Consider the following 18,559-nt stretch of genomic DNA (forward strand, 5'->3'; position numbering starts at 1 on the left):
CTCATCATAAGGGAGAAAAATTATAACTGTGTGAAGATGGATGTTAACTAGACTTACTGTGATCATTTTGTAATACATAACACATACTGAATAATGTTTTACACCTGTAACTCATAATTTATATATGTTATATTTCAATGAAAAATAAATAAATAAATAATAAATAAATTGGATCTTGAACTAGAAGGGAAGGAAATACTATAAGAGCATTATTGGGCCAGAATTGACAGAATTGGAATATGGACTATAGAACCAATAAAAATATTGTTTCAATGTTAACTTCTCTGAATTCGGTAACTGCTCTGTGGTTATCTAAGAGAATGTCCTTGTTCTTAGGAAATACACATTGAAATATTAAGGGCAAAGGGGCATGATGTGTGTACTCTTCTTTCAAATGGTTCAGGAAAGATAAATAATGTGGATATGGGTGTATAGAATGAGGGAGATAATGATAAAGCAAACATGGCAAAATGTTAAAAGTTGGTTAATTGGGGAAAATAGTATATGGAAGTTCCTCGTATTAATCTTGGTACTTTATAAGTTTGAACTTATTTCAAAATAAAAAGTAAAAAAAAATTACATATTGTACAAGTAGAGCAAGCAGTGTGTACCCTTCTTCAGAGATGTCATCTCGAAAGGCACTGCCCTATTTCTTGGATTTATAAGTCTGAATTACTTAAGACAGTTCTAGAAGCCACTTTATAGATGGACTTGTAGGCATTCATTGGTGATAATTAATCAGTCCTCTAAGGTTTGAATTTTTTTAGAAATTATCAAAATCCATTTTCAGCCGAGTATAAATTAAGTGGTCAGGCTAAAGCATACTCTTTTATGTGTAAAATGTGGTAAGACTATAATAGTACAAGACTGTTTTGCTTGTATGATTGAGAAGTAGTCTTGAAAGTAGTTCTAAAAGATGAATTCTTTAGCATGTTTGGAATAAGATTGACAGTTGGGAAGGAGGATACTTAGGTTATCTTAAATTCCATTCTAAATCAGACTATTCATTCATAGTCACAGCTTGTAAACAACACATGAGATACGTGATACACAAAGCAGGAGTGATGGAGTTTCAGAGGATGGTAAGAATCAGAATGTGGAGCTAGATAAGGGGATCATAAGGAGTATTTGCAAAACGTAGAGACTATTAGGATATCTCATGAGTCTTTCAGGACTATAAAGAAAAATGAAATGACAGGGATTATTTATGTTGTTGGATACAAGAGAGAATAATTGTCTTTGTCCTTCTTAATGTGATTGTTATGGCCACCTCACTTCCTGCTTTGTGAAAGTTGCTGGGACTTAGGTAAGAGTTGGAAAGAAATCATAGGCAGAGTGCCAGGGTGTATATACATTTAGTTTACAAACCTGACTTAAAGCTGTGGGTTTTTTTCCTTTTCCAATGATAGCCGATTTTAGAATCAGGAGCTGTGGAGCTACTTTGTGGATTAACCCAAAGTGAAAATCCTGCTTTACGAGTGAATGGAATTTGGGCTCTAATGGTATGTTCCACTCTTTTACATATGTCATCATTTACAAAGAGAACAGAGCTATTTTCAAAGTTAAAACTAAAGGATATGTTATTTGAAATGTCTGGAATTTTCTTTTTAAAAAATACTGCTATTTTAGCCCAGTATTCTAATGACCTAGGATCTAGAAGACTCCATATTCAGCTTTCAGATTCAAATATAAGCAAGTTGCTTGGCTACTGGGTGCCTCTGTTCTCCTATTTATTAAGAGAAGTGGACAGATGTCGAAACCTGACTTATCTAATTTTGGGAAAACAAAGTTTCCTTATCATGAACATATTGATATCTGTGTAGAGTTACCTACTTTACAGAGCACTTTCATGTCTGTTTTGCTCTTTATAAGAACTTTGTGAATTAAGCTAGGGAGTAGTCATACCTTACAGATGAGTAAACTAAGGCACAGAGTGATTAAATAACTTGCCCATGGTAGAATTGGTGCATAAATATTTAACAATTTCTTAACAGTTTCTAGTAAATAATTTATAATAATCTAAATTTTAAAACTTTATAACTATGAAGCCAGAAAACCATTTATACTTAAGATTAACTAAAATAAAATTCATTGAAATTGAAAATAGAGTAATCCTGCATGGATTTTTAAAAAAATAATTATAGTAGTTACGACTTTAATTGCAGTATACCAGAAACTAAGCTAGGTGTTTTATACTTGTTACCTCTAATTCTACTTTAAGTTATACTGGTATAAATCCACCTTACAACTGGGAAACTGGGATGCAGAGAGGGTAAATGAATTGTCCAAGGCCTCACAGCTAATTGTTGATGGAAATGGATTTGAACCTGTCCAAAGCCCAAACTCTTCTACCTATTCCAGGGTATATTTACTGTCTTTCCACACAAACTTAGGGATAGATGGAATTACCTTCGTATAAAGCACTGAATCTAGTAGGTTCACAGTTGTTTTTCTTCTTAACTTTGCACCAGCTTTTAGCACTTCTCTTTCTCGAAGTGATTTCCCAGGACTTGATTTCTTTTTTACCTCACTTTCTGCCTAGCCTTCTTTTCAGTGACTTTCTCAGGCCATTCCCCAGATTCCAGTTCCCGGTTTACAATTCACTTTACACTTTAGTGTCAGGGACTTCATCCACTCTCGTGGTTTCAATCCCACTAATAGAAGAGGTCACTTCGAAATATATCCAGATAGAACTATCCCCTCTTCCCCGGTTCTGTCACTTAAACAGCTCATTTGAGGGCTCCCTAACATGTACAGTTTTAGTGTTGAGAATTGAACTTAACCATACCACTCTTCAAATACATATTAACTATCTTATTCTCATTATTCTCCATATTACCAGCTGCTATGCCCTCTATCCACAAAATATAAAACCTTGTGATCATCTTTGGCCTGGGGCTCTTGACATCCAGCCCAGTACTCTTTTTGCTCTTCCATGCCGCCTTGCATCATTAGGTAACTTGATCTTTCATATGTCTTAGCTCCTTAATGAAAAATAAGTTCCTGGAGGGCAATAACCAGATATTTTAATGTCTCTAGTTTACAGAGATTTTTTGTACCAAAAATTGATTTATGAGTTATTTGGAATTTGCCTTTTTTTTTCCTTCAGACATGGTTAAGCTGAGATAATCCATAATGTGTCCAGAAAGGAGAAAAACAGCTGCTGACCATCTGGGGTTGCTACTGGGGTTGCTTAGAAACACCTCCTACCCCCTGGAGAGCTTCTTGAATGATATGGCCCAGCCATAACACCACCTAGTTTAGTACTGTGAACATAACAGGTGTTTCATACCAGTAAAGTTAACAAAACCTATTCCTTATTTTTACCCATAACGAGTACTCTTAAGTCATTCTCGGAATGCATGGCACAGTATAGTTGTTAATAGTCATTTTGTCATTAAAGTACACAGAAGGCAACTTGGTAACCACATGGATATCCTCAAAAGTAATAGTGAATTTTATATTTATTTGAGAAATTTTAAGACAGTCAAATGCTTGTGTCAGGAAGTGGTCATATTTCTCATATAGGAGTGACAGTTATCTTTCTATTAACAAACAGAATTATAGGTGATTAACAGGAATTAGAAAAATAATGTAACTTATATTTAAGGATTTTCTGTAGATTCTGTTAGTACTTTGAAAATGATCAGAATTACTATTAAAATATAATTTAATAAAGCAAATGTAGACATGATTGTTGAAATTTCTTTAATCCTTTCAGAATATGGCATTTCAGGCTGAACAAAAAATAAAAGCAGATATTTTACGAAGCTTGAGTACTGAACAGCTATTCCGGTTATTATCAGATTCAGATTTGAATGTGCTGATGAAGACATTGGGACTTCTTAGAAATCTCCTCTCTACTCGGCCAGTAAGTAAAATCGCCCAGGTTTCCCGACTAGCTACCCCTCATATGCATTGTGAAACACTGCCTTTCTTTTCTGTTCCTGGCAGCATCTGCCCACAAGTGTGATTTATTTAAGAATCGGGGGTTGATGTCTGCACTTGTCACTTTCACAGGTGTTCTGGGAGCTGCTTCACCCCTCTCTCTCTCTCTCTCTAAAAAATAAACAAAAAACAGTTCATCCATTTCTCCCACCTTACCTCACCCCCAGCCCCCGCCCCTGGCAACCACCAAACTATCTATGAGCTTAATTTTTTTATTTATATAAAAATATCCTTTATATATTATTATTTATATTTTATATCACTTGTTTTTTGAGTCTTATTTGTACATCTGTGCTCCAAGATAGCAAGTCTATCTATGCCATATTTTCCATGTCTCTGGCTTCCTTCACCTCCTTCACCCATTTTTATGTACTTTTTTCTTTAATATCTTTGGGCTTGAGGATCCCAAGTGATTATATTCTATATTCTGTCTGGCCAAGCCTACGCTCTCCTCATCTTCAAGTCATCAAAAAAAATTTTTTTTGAGGGCAAGATGCAGCTTCAAAATATAATAAAGACTGTTCTTTGGCATCTGGTTCAGTATGCTGTGTTCACTTTGAAATAATTGTGTATTTAGAAGCTTTCTATTTTTTGTGGTTTTTCCTTTGTTCCCCAAATAATAATTGTGGATTTCTCATTGTTTTGCAGCATATAGATAAAATAATGAGTACTCATGGAAAGCAGATTATGCAAGCTGTCACTCTTATTCTGGAAGGGGAGCATAACATTGAGGTCAAAGAACAGGTATGTGTTCCCTGTTTTTGAGGAATATCTTCTGATTGCACCAAAAAAAGACTTTCCACCTCCCCTAACACTCTCTTCAAGAATTCTTCCTCCTAGAATAGGAAAAAACATGACCAGAGTTTAGTTTTGCCCTCTGTGTCATGTACTGTACACATTGTCCCTATCTCTACCAGGATAACCACCTTTGATCATTCCAGAGTGAATCCTTTCTCCAGGAGTTACCATTTCTAGCCCTTTCTATGGCCGTGCTCTGATCTCAAATTCATGCAGCTCCCTGATAAGGTAATCCCTTATGCTGGAGACAATTTTCGTTTCCTTATACTTAGGTATGGAAGAAACTTGCTCAAACTTGCTCAAGGTCACCAATGGAGAGCTGGACCCAGAGAGTCTAATTATAGACTCATCCTCTGTGTTCCTGAGTTAGTCATTCATCAGGTGTCAAGAGAATAGTGTGGGAAGTAAGAGTGGTAGGATTTACGAGCTGTGATTGAATTCGTGAGCAAAAAAAAGGTGATAGATTTGACAAAGTGGTTTTAAGACAGATATTTTAGGTAACTTCTCTTAAAATTCAATAATAAACAACCATGTTTTTTGATGAACAAAAATTTAACACAGCAAAAGTATAATCTCATAGGCATCACTGAAATTAGATTGAATGAGATTAGTAATTGGAACACAAAAATAAAGAAGACACATTGTTTAAAAGCATAAGAATGAGTTTTATCTATAAAGACAGTTTACCTGGATAGATTTCCACTAACTTGAAAAGTGAAGCAAAATGAGGCAAGATTGGGGTGCAGGCAAAAGAAAAGATGAACAAAAAGAATGTGTCTTGGCAGAACAGAGATGATACTCTTACAGATTTTGGTGATGGCCCAAAAGAGGCAGCTATGGGAGGCTTAAACTGTCTGGTTTTTAACTGGAAGTTCAGTTCTTCTCAATAGCATCTGATATATTTTATTTTCTTTTTTATTGAGGTATATCGACATACAATAAGCTGCACACATAAAGTATAGAATGTGATAAGGTGACATATGTATATATCTGTGAAATGATCACTGCACTCAGAATTGTGAACATATCTATCACTGCCCTTCGATCGGGAACAAAACATGTCCGTTCTTACCACCCTTAATCAGCATCATTCAGGAATTCTTACCAAGGACAGTAAGTCAGGAAAAAGAAATAAAAGGCATACTGACTGGAAATAAAGAAAATTACTCCCAGATGAAATGAATGTCTGTAGAAAATGCCATGGGCTCATCAAAAAAGCTAGAACTAATCAATGAGTTAAGCAGCATTACAAGATAGAAAGATCAATTGTATTTTTATATATTAGCAGTGAACAAGTGGAAATTGAAATTTATAAAACAGTACCATTTATAATAGCTCAGAAAAAATTAAATACTTATATAGAAATCACACAAAATAGGTGTAGGATCTATATTCTAGAAACTACAAAACACTAATACTGAAAGAAACCCAAAAGCTAAATAAATGGAGAAATATACCATGTTAAAATGTCAGTTCTACCCAAGTTTATAGATTCAGTATAATTCCATTCAAAATCCTGGCATGATTTTTGGTAAATATAAATATATTTGTAAATATCTGGAACCGCCGTTTATAGATTTCAAAATCTGTTGGAAAGGTGAAGAAACTAGAATAGCCAAAACAATTTTGAAAAAAGAAAAGAATGTTGGAGGATTCACAGTACCTGATTTTAACACTATAAAAGCATAGCAGTCATTACAATGTGCTGTCAGCAAAAGGATAGCACATACAAATCAATAGAACAGAATAAAGAGTCCAGAAATAGACCCACACAAATATGGCCAGTTAACTGTTGACAGAGGTGAAAAGGCAATTTAATAGAGAAAGGGTGGTTTGTTCAACAAATGGGTCTGTAACAATTGCAAAAAAAAATAATAGTAATGATAACTTTGAACTCTGTCTTGCACCTTAGACAAAAATTAACTCAAAATGAATCATAGGCCTAATGTACAAGGTAAAACTATAAACTTTTAAAAAGGAATGCAGGAGAAAATCTTTGCGATCTTAGATTAGGCAAAGAGTTCTTAGACATGACATTAAAAACATCATTCAATAAAAGTCAGTTGCACTTTATTAAAATTTAAAACTTATGCTCTGCGAAAGGTACTGTTAAGAGAATGAAATGACAAGCCATCTACCGGAAGGAAATATTTGCATATCAGATACTTGACAATGACTTGTGTCCAGAATATATAAAGAACTCTCAAAACTCAACAATAAGAAAACAACCAAATAAAAAACTGAGCAAAAGATATGAACAGACACTCCCCCTCCAGGCCCCCCCCCCAAAAAAAAAAAATCACACAACTTAAGTGCTAGCAAGGATGCAGAGCATCTGGTGGGAATGCAAATGATACACTTTGGAAAATAGGCACTTTCTTGTAAGGTTAAACATGTTCTTACTATACAACTCAGCAATCCCATCCCTAGGCATGTATCCATCAAAATGAAAACTAAGTTCATACAAAAACCTGTCTGGGAATGTTTGTAGCAACTTTACTTGTAATTAACAAAAACTAGAAACAAACCAAACGTCCCTCAATTGGGGAGTGAATAAACAAACCATGGTATATCCATATAACATAGAATACCAGTCAGCAATAAAAGGGGACAAACTGTTGATACACCTAACAACATGGAGGAATTGCAGATGCATTATGCTACATGACAGAACCAGATTAAAAAGGCAACATACTATATAATTGCATTTATATTACAGTCTGGAAGAGTCAAAACAGTAGAACAGATCAAAGGTTTCCAGGGTTTGAAGATGGGAGAAGGATTTGACTATATAAAGCAATAGCTCAAGAAAATCCCATCACTTGACTTTGCTCTCTGCTGTTTGGTTTTGTCTTCATAAAGCCCGGTAGAGCCTAGTTGGCGAGGGGCACTTGGACCTCTTAAAAGCAGTTGACTATCAGCTCCTTGTCAAACTAATTATTCCTGTTAATTCCATTTGTCATGCTCACATTTGTCCCCTCGTAGAATCTTTCCCACAAAAGCTAACAAAAGAGTGCATATCCATTATTATTAATTTTCTTAAGCATAGTGATTAGGTATTATAGCATGCAAGACAATGTCATTATTCTTAGTATATTCTAAAATACTTGATAATTTGCAACTTTATTTGAAATTGTTCAGGAAAATAGAAGTAAAGAAAAAATAAATTCTTCCACATACATATGCATACATGTGTGCGTACACCCATACTCTTTAGAACAAATTGGTACATTTATGGATGTCGAATCTAGGTGATAGTATATGAATAGGTGTTCATTGTACTATTTATTCTTTTAACTTTTTTCAGAATTTAAGAACTTTTAATCATAAAAGTTAGGTAAGAAAATAGTCCAAACCTGTTTATCCCCTTGTGATTCCTTCAGTCCTGAGAAACTCAAAAGTGTTGTGCCTGCCAAGACTTCTGACAGGCTCACCATGTTCCACATCACTTTGAAATCTAACATCTTCCTCAGATCATCTCTCTCCCACTTCTGGGGTAAATCAAGGTCTTCTCATCATGATTTAAGTGCCCAGGAGTAGTTATTCCCCCAGTGCTTGCTTAGGCCTTGGATTAAAATTGCATTTTCCATGTTTCTTGTATCCCAGAGGCAGCCTTTTTTGGTTCAAACTTCAGGACTCACTCCCTAATCTAGTTACTGTAGGGTGTTAATCTAGGAAAAACAAGACCACATATTACGGTTTGGGCTGTAGTAAGAAATAGTCTCCTCAATTAGCTATAACCTACAAGGTGAATTCGTTTAAGTCTAGCAAAGGGAAAAATTAAAGTTGTAGAAAATTATTTGAATTTAGATCCCATCCCCACCTCTCATCACTTTCTTTGAGTTCCCGACTAACCGTGCTCCTGGACTCGGTGTCACTCTCTCCAAGAAGCCTTCCCAGACTCGCAGTATCAAGCAAGTGCACTTACTTCGTACTTTCTTGGGTCTCTGTTTTTACCTCAGTCACACCACAGTGAAATGGAGTTGTGTGATGGCTTCATAGTTAGGGCATTTGTCTTATTCCTGCCTCATTCTGATGTCCTGGGGAGTGCATGCACGTTATAGGTGCTCAGTAAAGTTCGTTGAATTGCTAAAGCTGGCATTGGCTTGGTGTCCCTACCACAGTGCTTTCACCTTTGCTTTCGTCCTTGCCTTCTGCTGGTAATGGCTATGAGAATGTAAGAGTTAACAAGAACAGTCTCTTCCTCTGCGTTTCTTCCTCTGGTACCGATGTGGTGATTGTCCTCAAGATGTGTGACCTGCCAGCTGGCACAGGCTCCCTCCAATCTCTACATTTAGCCTACCTGGACTAAGCTCCTTCACACATTTTGCTTCCCTTTCTGTTCCTCTAATAGGGTTCAAAAAGTCTAGAGTTCCTGATTGCACATGGCTAGTGGCCAGGGTTCAGGTCTTCACCCGGAAGGCCATACATTTGGAGGGCAAGGGAGTGAAGTTGCAACACCCATGAAGCTTCCACCAAAGAGACTAACTAGACTAACTCTTTGGAGAAACCTTGTGGGTTAGTGTGACAAAAGCTCCTTTTAGAAATGGAGTTTTCAAGAAAATAATAACAACTTAAGTTTTTCCTTTGGTTTATGTGATAGCATGAACTCTTAAAGACATGTGCCCGCCTTTGCCCAGGGATGGCTTAAGCCGAGAAGAAAGCACTGAAATGTGTGGGTTCTTTTGGGTAGACTTTCCTTAGATGTGGTTACTCTTGTGGCAGTGATGCCACAAGGTGAGAAATCAACGCATTCAAACTGGAACCTGTAGGAATCCATGCACCTCAGGTGGGAAATTGCCCGAGTTTTTGAGAAAGCTCGAGTCTGAGGACTTTAGAGGTTTCCTGATTGCTGGCCCTTTGTTCTTTTCCAGACACTGTGCATCCTAGCCAACATAGCAGATGGGACAACGGCAAAGGAACTCATTATGACCAATGACGACATCCTGCAGAAAATCAAGTATTACATGGTAGGCCTTTGTCCCCTTTCTCTACTCTACAGTAGCTGCACATTAGAAGGCAGTGACTGTAGCATTGTTAGCCCCCCAAAATTATATAATTATAAAAAGAACAGACTACTCTGAAACAGATTCAAGGAGCTCTTTGCCATCCTGAAGAAAAAAACAGCAGTAAGTCTTTTGAAGCTTGTACCACTGGTAGTATTACCACCTGCCACCCCACCCTCCTCGCCCTGTCTTCTCCTGATTATTTAGGCCTTTGGCTGTCTCTCAGCGTCCACCATCTCTTGTCTTCCCTCCCACGGCTTCAGTTCTATGCAGATGAGCCCTCTACCTCTGGCATCTGTTCTTTGATCTGTTTGCTTTCAAACACAGTCTGCCACCTACTGTCGCGATGACACCCTGGACCACCAGAAACTGCCTGTTGCCAAAATCTGGATATCAAACATCCCTCCTCTTTTTACTCTGCCAATATCTTCTAGCAAAAACCTAACCATAGGTAAACGTGTCTTCTCTTTGCTTCCATGACAGAGCTAACGGCTATAGAGAATGGCACCGAACCAGGCTAACTGGTTTCATGTTAAACTCATATTTACATAACCCAGATTGGCATACAGCACTGCCTAGTACATTTATGGGATTCTCCAGCAAGCCGATGACCCCCCGCCCCACACACACACACACCGTTCTCCACAATAAAAGGTTCTTACCATCTCCTCATTCTTTAAACCTCACCTCATTTTTTGTTTCATTAAGAGACTAGAAGCCAAAATTCTTAAGTGGCTCCCTGTTATACCTTAAATTAAATTCATACCCCCCTAATGATGGCCTGTGAACGACTACATGAATTGAATCATCTCTTTCCCCAACTCATTTTCCTCTTCCCTTTGTTCACTACACTGACCTTCCAGTTCCTTGAAAAGGCCATATGCTTTTCCACCTGGAGACCTTCACCATGCTGGCTCCTCTGCCTCTCCACTCCTTCATGGCATGCCTTCTCACTGCTCAGATTGCAGCTCAACTGACACTTCCTCTTAGGCTCTTAAATGTGTGGGTTATTCTTCGCTATTGCAGTCTGTTCCCTTCGGTCCACTTAGCTCAATTAGAGTGATAGATATTTGTTTATTTGTGTGCCTACCAAGTGTAAGCTTGGTAGGGCAAGGACTGTTTCAAGTTTGTGCACAATTGTATATCCATCATCTTGTACATCTGGCCCTTAGTATAAGCTTAGTAAATATTTGTTAAATGAAGACCTTACTGCTTCAGCCAGGAACCCCCTTAATATTTCCAATACCAGATCCAAATAGTATCTCAGTCTTTTAAAAGTTTCTGTTGATATCTCATACCCAACGAGGCATGCCTATTTTTCTGTTGCTATTCAAAGCCGAACTTCTTAAAAGCATCTTCTGCACAAGCTATCTTCTTCCCCACCTCTAAATTCACTCTTCAACCCCCTTCATCTGGTTTCTACCCCCATCACTCTCATGAAACTGTTCTGGTTAAGGTCACCAATGACCTTCATAATGTCAGATTCAAAGGATAGTTTTCTCTCCTCATCTTACCTCAGTTACAGCTCACCGTCTCCTCCTCCTGCAAACATTGCTCTTGGCGTCTGTGACCCCAAGGACCCCCTCCTGTTCCCACCCACATGCGCTCTTGAGATCTGTGCTTCACAGGCTTTGTCGTGCAGTGCCATTTCCCAGGGAACTTGACCCTTTCCTCCTGAGATTCTAATTTACAAGGTCTAGGGTGTAGCCTGGGCCTCAGGGTTCTTAAAAGTTCTTCAGGTGGTTCTTGTATACAGCCATGGTTGAGAACCACTAGTTTAGGAGAATTTCATACACTCCCATTGTTTTTACGATCATCTCTGTACTGATAACTTACGAACGTATACCTCCAGCCTCCACCTCTCTTCCGAATTCCAGACTTAGGTATCCTCCTGCCTACTCAGCATCTCCATCTGACTGTCTGAAGCCTTTTAAAGTTGATGTTTAGGGAGTGACTCCATAGTGTAGTGGTTAGCACGTCTGCTTTACATGCAGAAAGTTCTGGGTTTGCGCCCCAGGTGGAGCTACGGACCATGCCTCGGGTGCGCCAGGCCCTGGGTGTGCCAGGCCCCTGGTGCACACCGTGAGCGCATGGGAGGAGACAACCCACCTTCAGAGATCCAGTTCTTAAAAAAAAAGGGAAACAGCAACATCCATAGGTCAGGGGTGGAAGTGTGGGGGGCGATTTAAGAGGGAAAAAACAAATAAAAGTGAATTCTTAAATAACTCTCCTAAGCCTAAATTTCTCCTTTCCATCTCAGTATAGTGCCTCTGCCATCTACCCTGTTGCTCAAACCTGGGAATCAATCTTGATTTCTCTTTCACTTCATTAATCCAATATATCAGCAGTTCCTATCAGCCCTTCCTTCAAATCCTATCTGGAATCTGTTTACTTCCTTCTATCACCACTGCCCTCACCCTAGTCCAAGCCACAGCATCTCATGCCTTGTCGCCTATGAGAGCCTCCTGGACTCCTCTGCACTCACTCCAATTCCTTCAAATCTTGTCCTTTCAACTCAGAAGGAAATCCATGTCCTTACTCTGGCCTGTAAGGGCCCACAGTTTAGCCATGTCTACTTCTCTGAACCAGGGTTACTCCACTTTCTTTCTCAGTGTGCCCAAGCCATACAGCTCCCTCCTACCTCAGGCCTTTTTAAGAACTTTTCCTTCCTCTTGGAACCCCTAGGCTCTACCTCTTTGCCCAACTGGTACCTTGTTCTTTAAGTCTCTGCTTAAACGTTGCCTCCTTTGAAGAGATCTTTTCTGTGCACTCTACTTAAATTAGGTTCTCACCCCTCCATTTTCTTGTTTTCTCTATCACAGCAGTTTGTTTCCTCAAAAAATATTTACTGAATTACGAAGTACAAATTGGCAGTCACAAAATAGTCATGGGGATGTTACGTACAGCGCAGGGAACATAGTAATACTGTAATAACTGTGTATGGTGCCAGATGGGTACCAGATTTATCAGGAAATTACTTTGTAAGTTACAAAATAAAAATGTCAAATCACTGTGTTGTATACCTGAAACTAACATAATGTTGTATGCCAACTATAATTGAAAAAAGTAATACTAAACATGTATCGAATGAATGATGAATGAACTTATATATAGTAAATGCTTATTATTGTACTGTGTACAAGTTCATTTATTCAACAAATATTCATTGATGGTCTGAGGATAGAAACAATGATAAGTTTTGTTTTGTCTTGATGGAGCTCACACTGGATATCTCCTTAAAAGTCTTAGCAGGTTGAAAGAAAAAAGAATCGCCAACATAGAATTCTAATGGAGAAAGCCAAATCCATTTCTTTGTCTCTGCTTAGTTGACATATAGTCTTATGTGGCAAGATAAGTCTGTCCTAGCCTTTAAGAAACCATTGAACATATACCATTGGTATTTCCTCAGACATGCATAAATTATTTAAATGTATGGGGGACTTTTTTTTTAACCAATAGGAGAACCATCTATCAAGATCGTTTTACTATTGAGTCCTCTTTCATTTAGGAGAAAGCAGTCTGTAAGGATAAATGATCCAACTTAAACAAAAATTATTGTACTTTCAGTATATAAAGAAAAATTATAACTGTGTTTCAGATGAATAGGAAGCTCCTTAACAATAGTAGAGACATTCAAAATAAATCAAGTAGAGACTCAAGTTTTTGAAACTCTTCTTATAGAAATAAGAGTAATTTGAACCAGATAATCAATAGGTGAAGAGGTGAACATCAAATGCACATCTATCTAATTCATTGGCCACTGGTAACCTAAAAGTTTCATAATAGAGATAAGGCATAGCTTAAGTCAAAAGCACAGTATTGTCTTATGCCAGTGTTTCTGTGGGCATGGATTGAATAAATTAAAAACTGCATCTGTGGTCCTAGAGGTGTTTTGTGTGGCCAGCCAGAGAGTGTCTAAAACTTGAATGTGAACAGCTTCACAAGGCTTCGCTCCCCAGTTTGCCAGATTCTCCACCATTCCCTGTTGTCTTTAGTCCAACCCATTCACCCATTAGTGCTAACTTTGTGACCCCTCAACACATTTGATTTTGAAGCCCCCGCTTCAAACTCTCAAGCTGTTGGGATTGTCTATAGTATGTCACAAAAAATGATCTAAAATGAGATTGCCTCCATTTTTATTTTCCTTTTTTGCATCAAATAGGGTCATTCACATGTCAAACTTCAGCTTGCCGCTATGTTTTGTATATCAAACCTCATATGGAATGAAGAGGAAGGTAAGAGATTATGAGATTTGTTCTGAAGAAAATTATGGGAAGAAAGTCTCGCTCAGGGAAGGCAGCAGGTACCCAAGATCCTGGTTAAAGGCACCAAACACTAGGCCCCAAGAACCCAACAGAGTCACCTTGACAAATCATTGGACTAGTCTGAGTCAGTTGGACAGTTAACACTGAGCCCCCACCTTGGAGTCAACAATGTAGTAGTAAGTGACAGCCCCTGCAGAGGGTGTATTGGTAAGAAATGAAAAATACAGCGTGATTGGTGAAGCAGTCAGTCAGGAGGCATCAACTGATCAGAGGTTCTCCACTTTGGCTGTATGTTAGGCTCTCCTGGGGATTTTTGCACCAGACCAATTAAATCAGAATTTAGGTGTGGGCTATAAGCATAAGTGTTTTTTAAAACTCCCCAGATGAGTCCAGTGTACAGCTAAGGTCTCGGTGCTGGGTTGGCTGCATAAAAATGAATTGGAGAACTTTTTAAAATGCAGATTTCTGGCTCTACCACTAGAGATCCTGGTTCACTGGGTCTAGACAAGGTCTTGAGTGACTAGCTCTTCAGTGGGGAGGAAGGACTCCACTCAGCAGCTGTGTTCATAACAGAATAGCAGGAAAAGAAACTGGATTGAACATACAGGCCCTAGAGTCCCAAGTACTGTCTGGGTGCCAGGGAAATAAGGCTGCTCTCAGGGAGTCCTAGCTGGAACATAGACCAGAGCGGTATGAAGTTGGACCTGCCTCATGTTAGTGGAGGCCAGTGGAGGGTGGAAGGGAACAGAAGGTCAGAAACAACACCTGTTTGGGCTAGGAAGAGCCTGGCTTGGTGTGTCCAGAAAGAAGTGATGAAGCGAGTTCCAGTGGTAGAGTACTTTGTGCCAGGCTGAAGAATCTGACCTGGACCCTATAGTCAGTCCATGGAGAAATTAATTCAGGAGCAGAACTTGGGATGGACCACAGGAAGGAGAGTCAAGAGGCAGAGAGACCAATAAGAACACCGTTGAAGAATCCAAACATGAGGGGATCCAACTACAATGGGGGCGAGTGGAGGCCAAGGGGGCTGGAAGGGGTGGGGAGTGAGGGGCACTGGCAAGGCACTAGATCGTCAGTTGTACACAAAGGAGAGCGGCTGCCTGGGTCCTGTGCCCAGTAACCTGTTAGCTTTACTCTCTTAGGTTCACAAGAACGTCAGGATAAATTACGAGACATGGGCATCGTAGATATTCTACACAAACTGAGTCAGTCACCAGATTCAAACCTTTGTGACAAGTGAGTATCAAAGTAAAAGGGCCTTGCTTTGGGGTGCATTGGATTCTTTTATGAAAGAATTTGAATTGCTTAGTAATTCACACGGCCAAGCTTAAAATCTTTTAGATTCTTGGATTCCCTTTTTAATTTTCTGTGAGCCAACTGTGTGACATTTGAGTAAGAGATCAACTAATTGTTATTTATAATAATTATATATGTAATTATTAATTATTGCCAGTTAATTAGCAAATTAATAAAGACTCTCATCTTACTCTGAATTAACATGAGCTTGGGCCATCTTAGGGGGTATCTGGAGAGGATGCAGAGGCTACTCCCTTACATTCCCTTAGTCATTAGAATAGAAATGCATATGGCCTTTTGGAAAGCAGAAAGGAAGGCCAATAATAAAAACATTCATTAGCTCAAAACCTCACTGAACACCTGCCTTGTGCCAGTCTGGCCTGGCTGCTGGGGATACAGCAGTGACTACTGAGGAGTCCTTGTCCTCAGCTCACCATTTACTGGGAGAGGTAAGAGTCATAACCAGAGACTCCTTTAACCTCAAAATAGCTAAAAGTGTTCTTCTTAGCTATGTACACTCCCTTATAATGTAGCCTTCACTTTCCAGCTCACTTCTGTCCATAACAACAGCAAAGAACATCAACTCTTTAATTGACTCTTAAGCATAGCTCAGAAGCCCTTTATGATTTGGCTCTGCCTTTCTCATCCTCCATGTTCCCCCTCCAACCCATGCCCACCCATACCTGCCATCTGCAGTATCACGCCGTCATGCATTTATACATTCTGTTCCATCTGATTTGCCATCCCAGTCCCCTCTCCTCTGAATTCCCATTCATTCAACAGATGTTTGTTTGTTGTTTAATACTAATCTCTATCAGGTACTGTTTTAGGCATTGGTGATATAATGGTAAATAAAATTGATAAAGTCCTTGCCCTCGTGGAACTTACATTCTAGTATAGAAGACAGACAATAAGCAAATGAATATGTAACATGATAGCAGGTTAATGAGGTGTACGATGAAGAAAAATAAAGCATGTTAAGGAAATGGAGAGTAAGAAAGTTTATTTTCATATAGATTAATTAATAAAGGCCTCTCCGAGGATGTGACATTTGATCAAAGACTTGGATGAAACGAGAGAGTCTGCCAGGCAGATGTTTAGAGGAAGAGTATTCCAGGCAGAGGGGACAGTGAATTCAGGGCCCTGAGGCAGTAGTGAGCTTGGCAGTAATGTTCAGGGAACAGCAGGAGGACCAGTGTGGCTGGAGAAAAGTAAACGAGGGGGAGAGTTGTAGAAGTGGACTCAGGGAAGTGATGGGGAGCAAGTGAAGACCCTTTACGCCATGGTAAAGACCTTGGGTTTTATTCAGCGTTTAATAGGAAGTCGTTGGAGAGTTTTTAGCAAGAGAGACACTATCTGATTTGAACTTTTAGAAAATCACTCAGGTGGCTGTGTACAGAATCATCTGTAGCAGGGCAAGAATGGAAGCAGGGAGACCGTTAAAGGCTGTCGTCATGTAGGTAAGATATGAGGGTAGGAGTGGCAGGACGGTTGTGCAGTGGTCGGATTCAGGATTTAATCTAAAGATCGAGCCAACAGGATTTGCTCAGTGCTTTGATGTAGGGTGTTAAAGAAAAGGAAGGAAAATGCCTAGAATTGTAGCCTGAGCAACTGGTTAGGGAGTTGCCACTTACCAAGACAGAGAAGAATACAGGAGAAGTAGGCAGGGCTAGGGAGAATCAAGAGTTCTTATTTGTTGTGCCAACTTCGGGATGCCTATTAGATATCCAAGGGCCTGATACCCAGGAGAGTGGGACTGAGTATATAAATTTGGATGGTATATAAAGCTACGGAACTTGATGAAGTCACCTAGGGAGAATAAGATAGAGGAGAAAAAAGAGGAGGGCTCAGGACCGCACTCTGCGGCCTCCCAACATTTAGGGGAAGATGAGAAAGATCTAGCAAAGAAGCAGATGGAACAACCAGTGAGACAGGCAGAGACCCAGGCACAATGGTGTCCCAAAAGCAAGGAAGGAGAGAATGCTCGGACAATGGCCATTTATCCTCCAAAACTCAAAAAGTCTCACCCCGCACATTCTCCACCCTGCCCCCCAGGCTGTGCCAGGGACCCCTGTGCTTCCATAGCACCCAGAGAACATACCACTGTGTATGGCTGTCAGCTCGCTTGTCTGCTCCACTGAAGAGAAGAAGTACTTGGTAACTGCTCCTTGAGTGAATGTCTTTGCCGGACACTAGAGCACAGAGATCTGGGCCTGTGCATTCCTGAAGTTTGACATCAATTTAAAGAAGCAAATCCCTGAGTAACTGCAGCCCAAGGCTGCTGCTCAAATGCATGTCACGTCAAAAGCAAGTCAAGGCCAGCCACATGCTAAAGACTGGGTACAAGCTGTACCTTGAGAACTGGAACCTCTACCTCAGCAATAGCTGCTGACTTAAATGATGGGCTCTGTCAGCTTGTCTCTTCTGGCTGAGAGCCAGATTGTTCCTTGAGTTATTCTCCCATGTTTGTTCAGAAATGAAAACAGTTCTGGTGCAAATCATCTGTGGGATGACCTGGAACACTACGAGAGGCCTCAGCAGCATGAAGTGGGATAGGTTTGAGCCCTGGCCTACATCGCTTAGACAAATCTGGTGCTGTTTTCCCAAATTTGTATGGAACATAAGTTTTCAACGGTTCTTAAGCTTAAACCCTATTAAAGGAATCAAGGTCTGAGCTACCCTAATCCTCTAGGGAAGGATGATCTTGCCTCCAAAATTATCCATCTGAAAGACTCCTTAGGTCAGAAAGAATAGGGCGTGGTCTTGGAGGTCTAATACAAGCAAACATAGCCAACCCCTGAGACAGATCCAGAAGGAGTCTGAAATGGCAGTTTTATAGATCCCCTTGTGGATATTCCCACCATGGCACAGTAAAGTCTGTTACCTAAAGAAGACATCTCTCAGTTTCCTTCCATTTTTAAGACTTTGTACACCTATGACTTTCATACACTTACAGATGAGGAGCTATTGTTGACTAGCCCTTTCCACCCCACATTCAGATGGCCTCAGGTTTGTGCAGTGAGGTGGATGGTCATTAAGGGGTAGCATGTAGCTTCATTAATAAATTTGTTTCTGTAGGAAAATGACCTTGTAGAATCCAGCTCACTCATAACTTGGAGACTGTATAGAGCTTTTTGTTCTGAGCGATTGGACTATTTGCAACTATCATCTTTTATAGAGTCTTAGACACTTGCAAGACTATTCTTTAGTGTACCACTTTTCAAACTGTAGATCATATCTATTGCT

General features: G+C 39.5%; 1 protein-coding gene across 2 annotated transcripts in view; it reads left to right on the top strand.

Annotated features, from left to right (window-relative positions):
* Window positions 1-18,559, top strand: part of ARMC8 (armadillo repeat containing 8) — a 90,432-nt gene that overhangs the window by 68,437 nt on the left and 3,436 nt on the right. For both annotated transcript variants that reach the window (XM_039837259.1, XM_039837260.1), the window contains 6 exons: window positions 1,410-1,502; window positions 3,722-3,871; window positions 4,597-4,692; window positions 9,621-9,716; window positions 13,915-13,987; window positions 15,160-15,253. In XM_039837259.1, the coding sequence (XP_039693193.1) occupies window positions 1,410-1,502; window positions 3,722-3,871; window positions 4,597-4,692; window positions 9,621-9,716; window positions 13,915-13,987; window positions 15,160-15,253 (602 nt within the window). The remainder of the gene's footprint in view (window positions 1-1,409; window positions 1,503-3,721; window positions 3,872-4,596; window positions 4,693-9,620; window positions 9,717-13,914; window positions 13,988-15,159; window positions 15,254-18,559) is intronic.

Source organism: Pteropus medius, unplaced genomic scaffold, assembly GCF_902729225.1.
Source record: "Pteropus medius unplaced genomic scaffold, Ma_sr-lr_union100, whole genome shotgun sequence".
NCBI lineage: Eukaryota > Metazoa > Chordata > Mammalia > Chiroptera > Pteropodidae > Pteropus > Pteropus medius.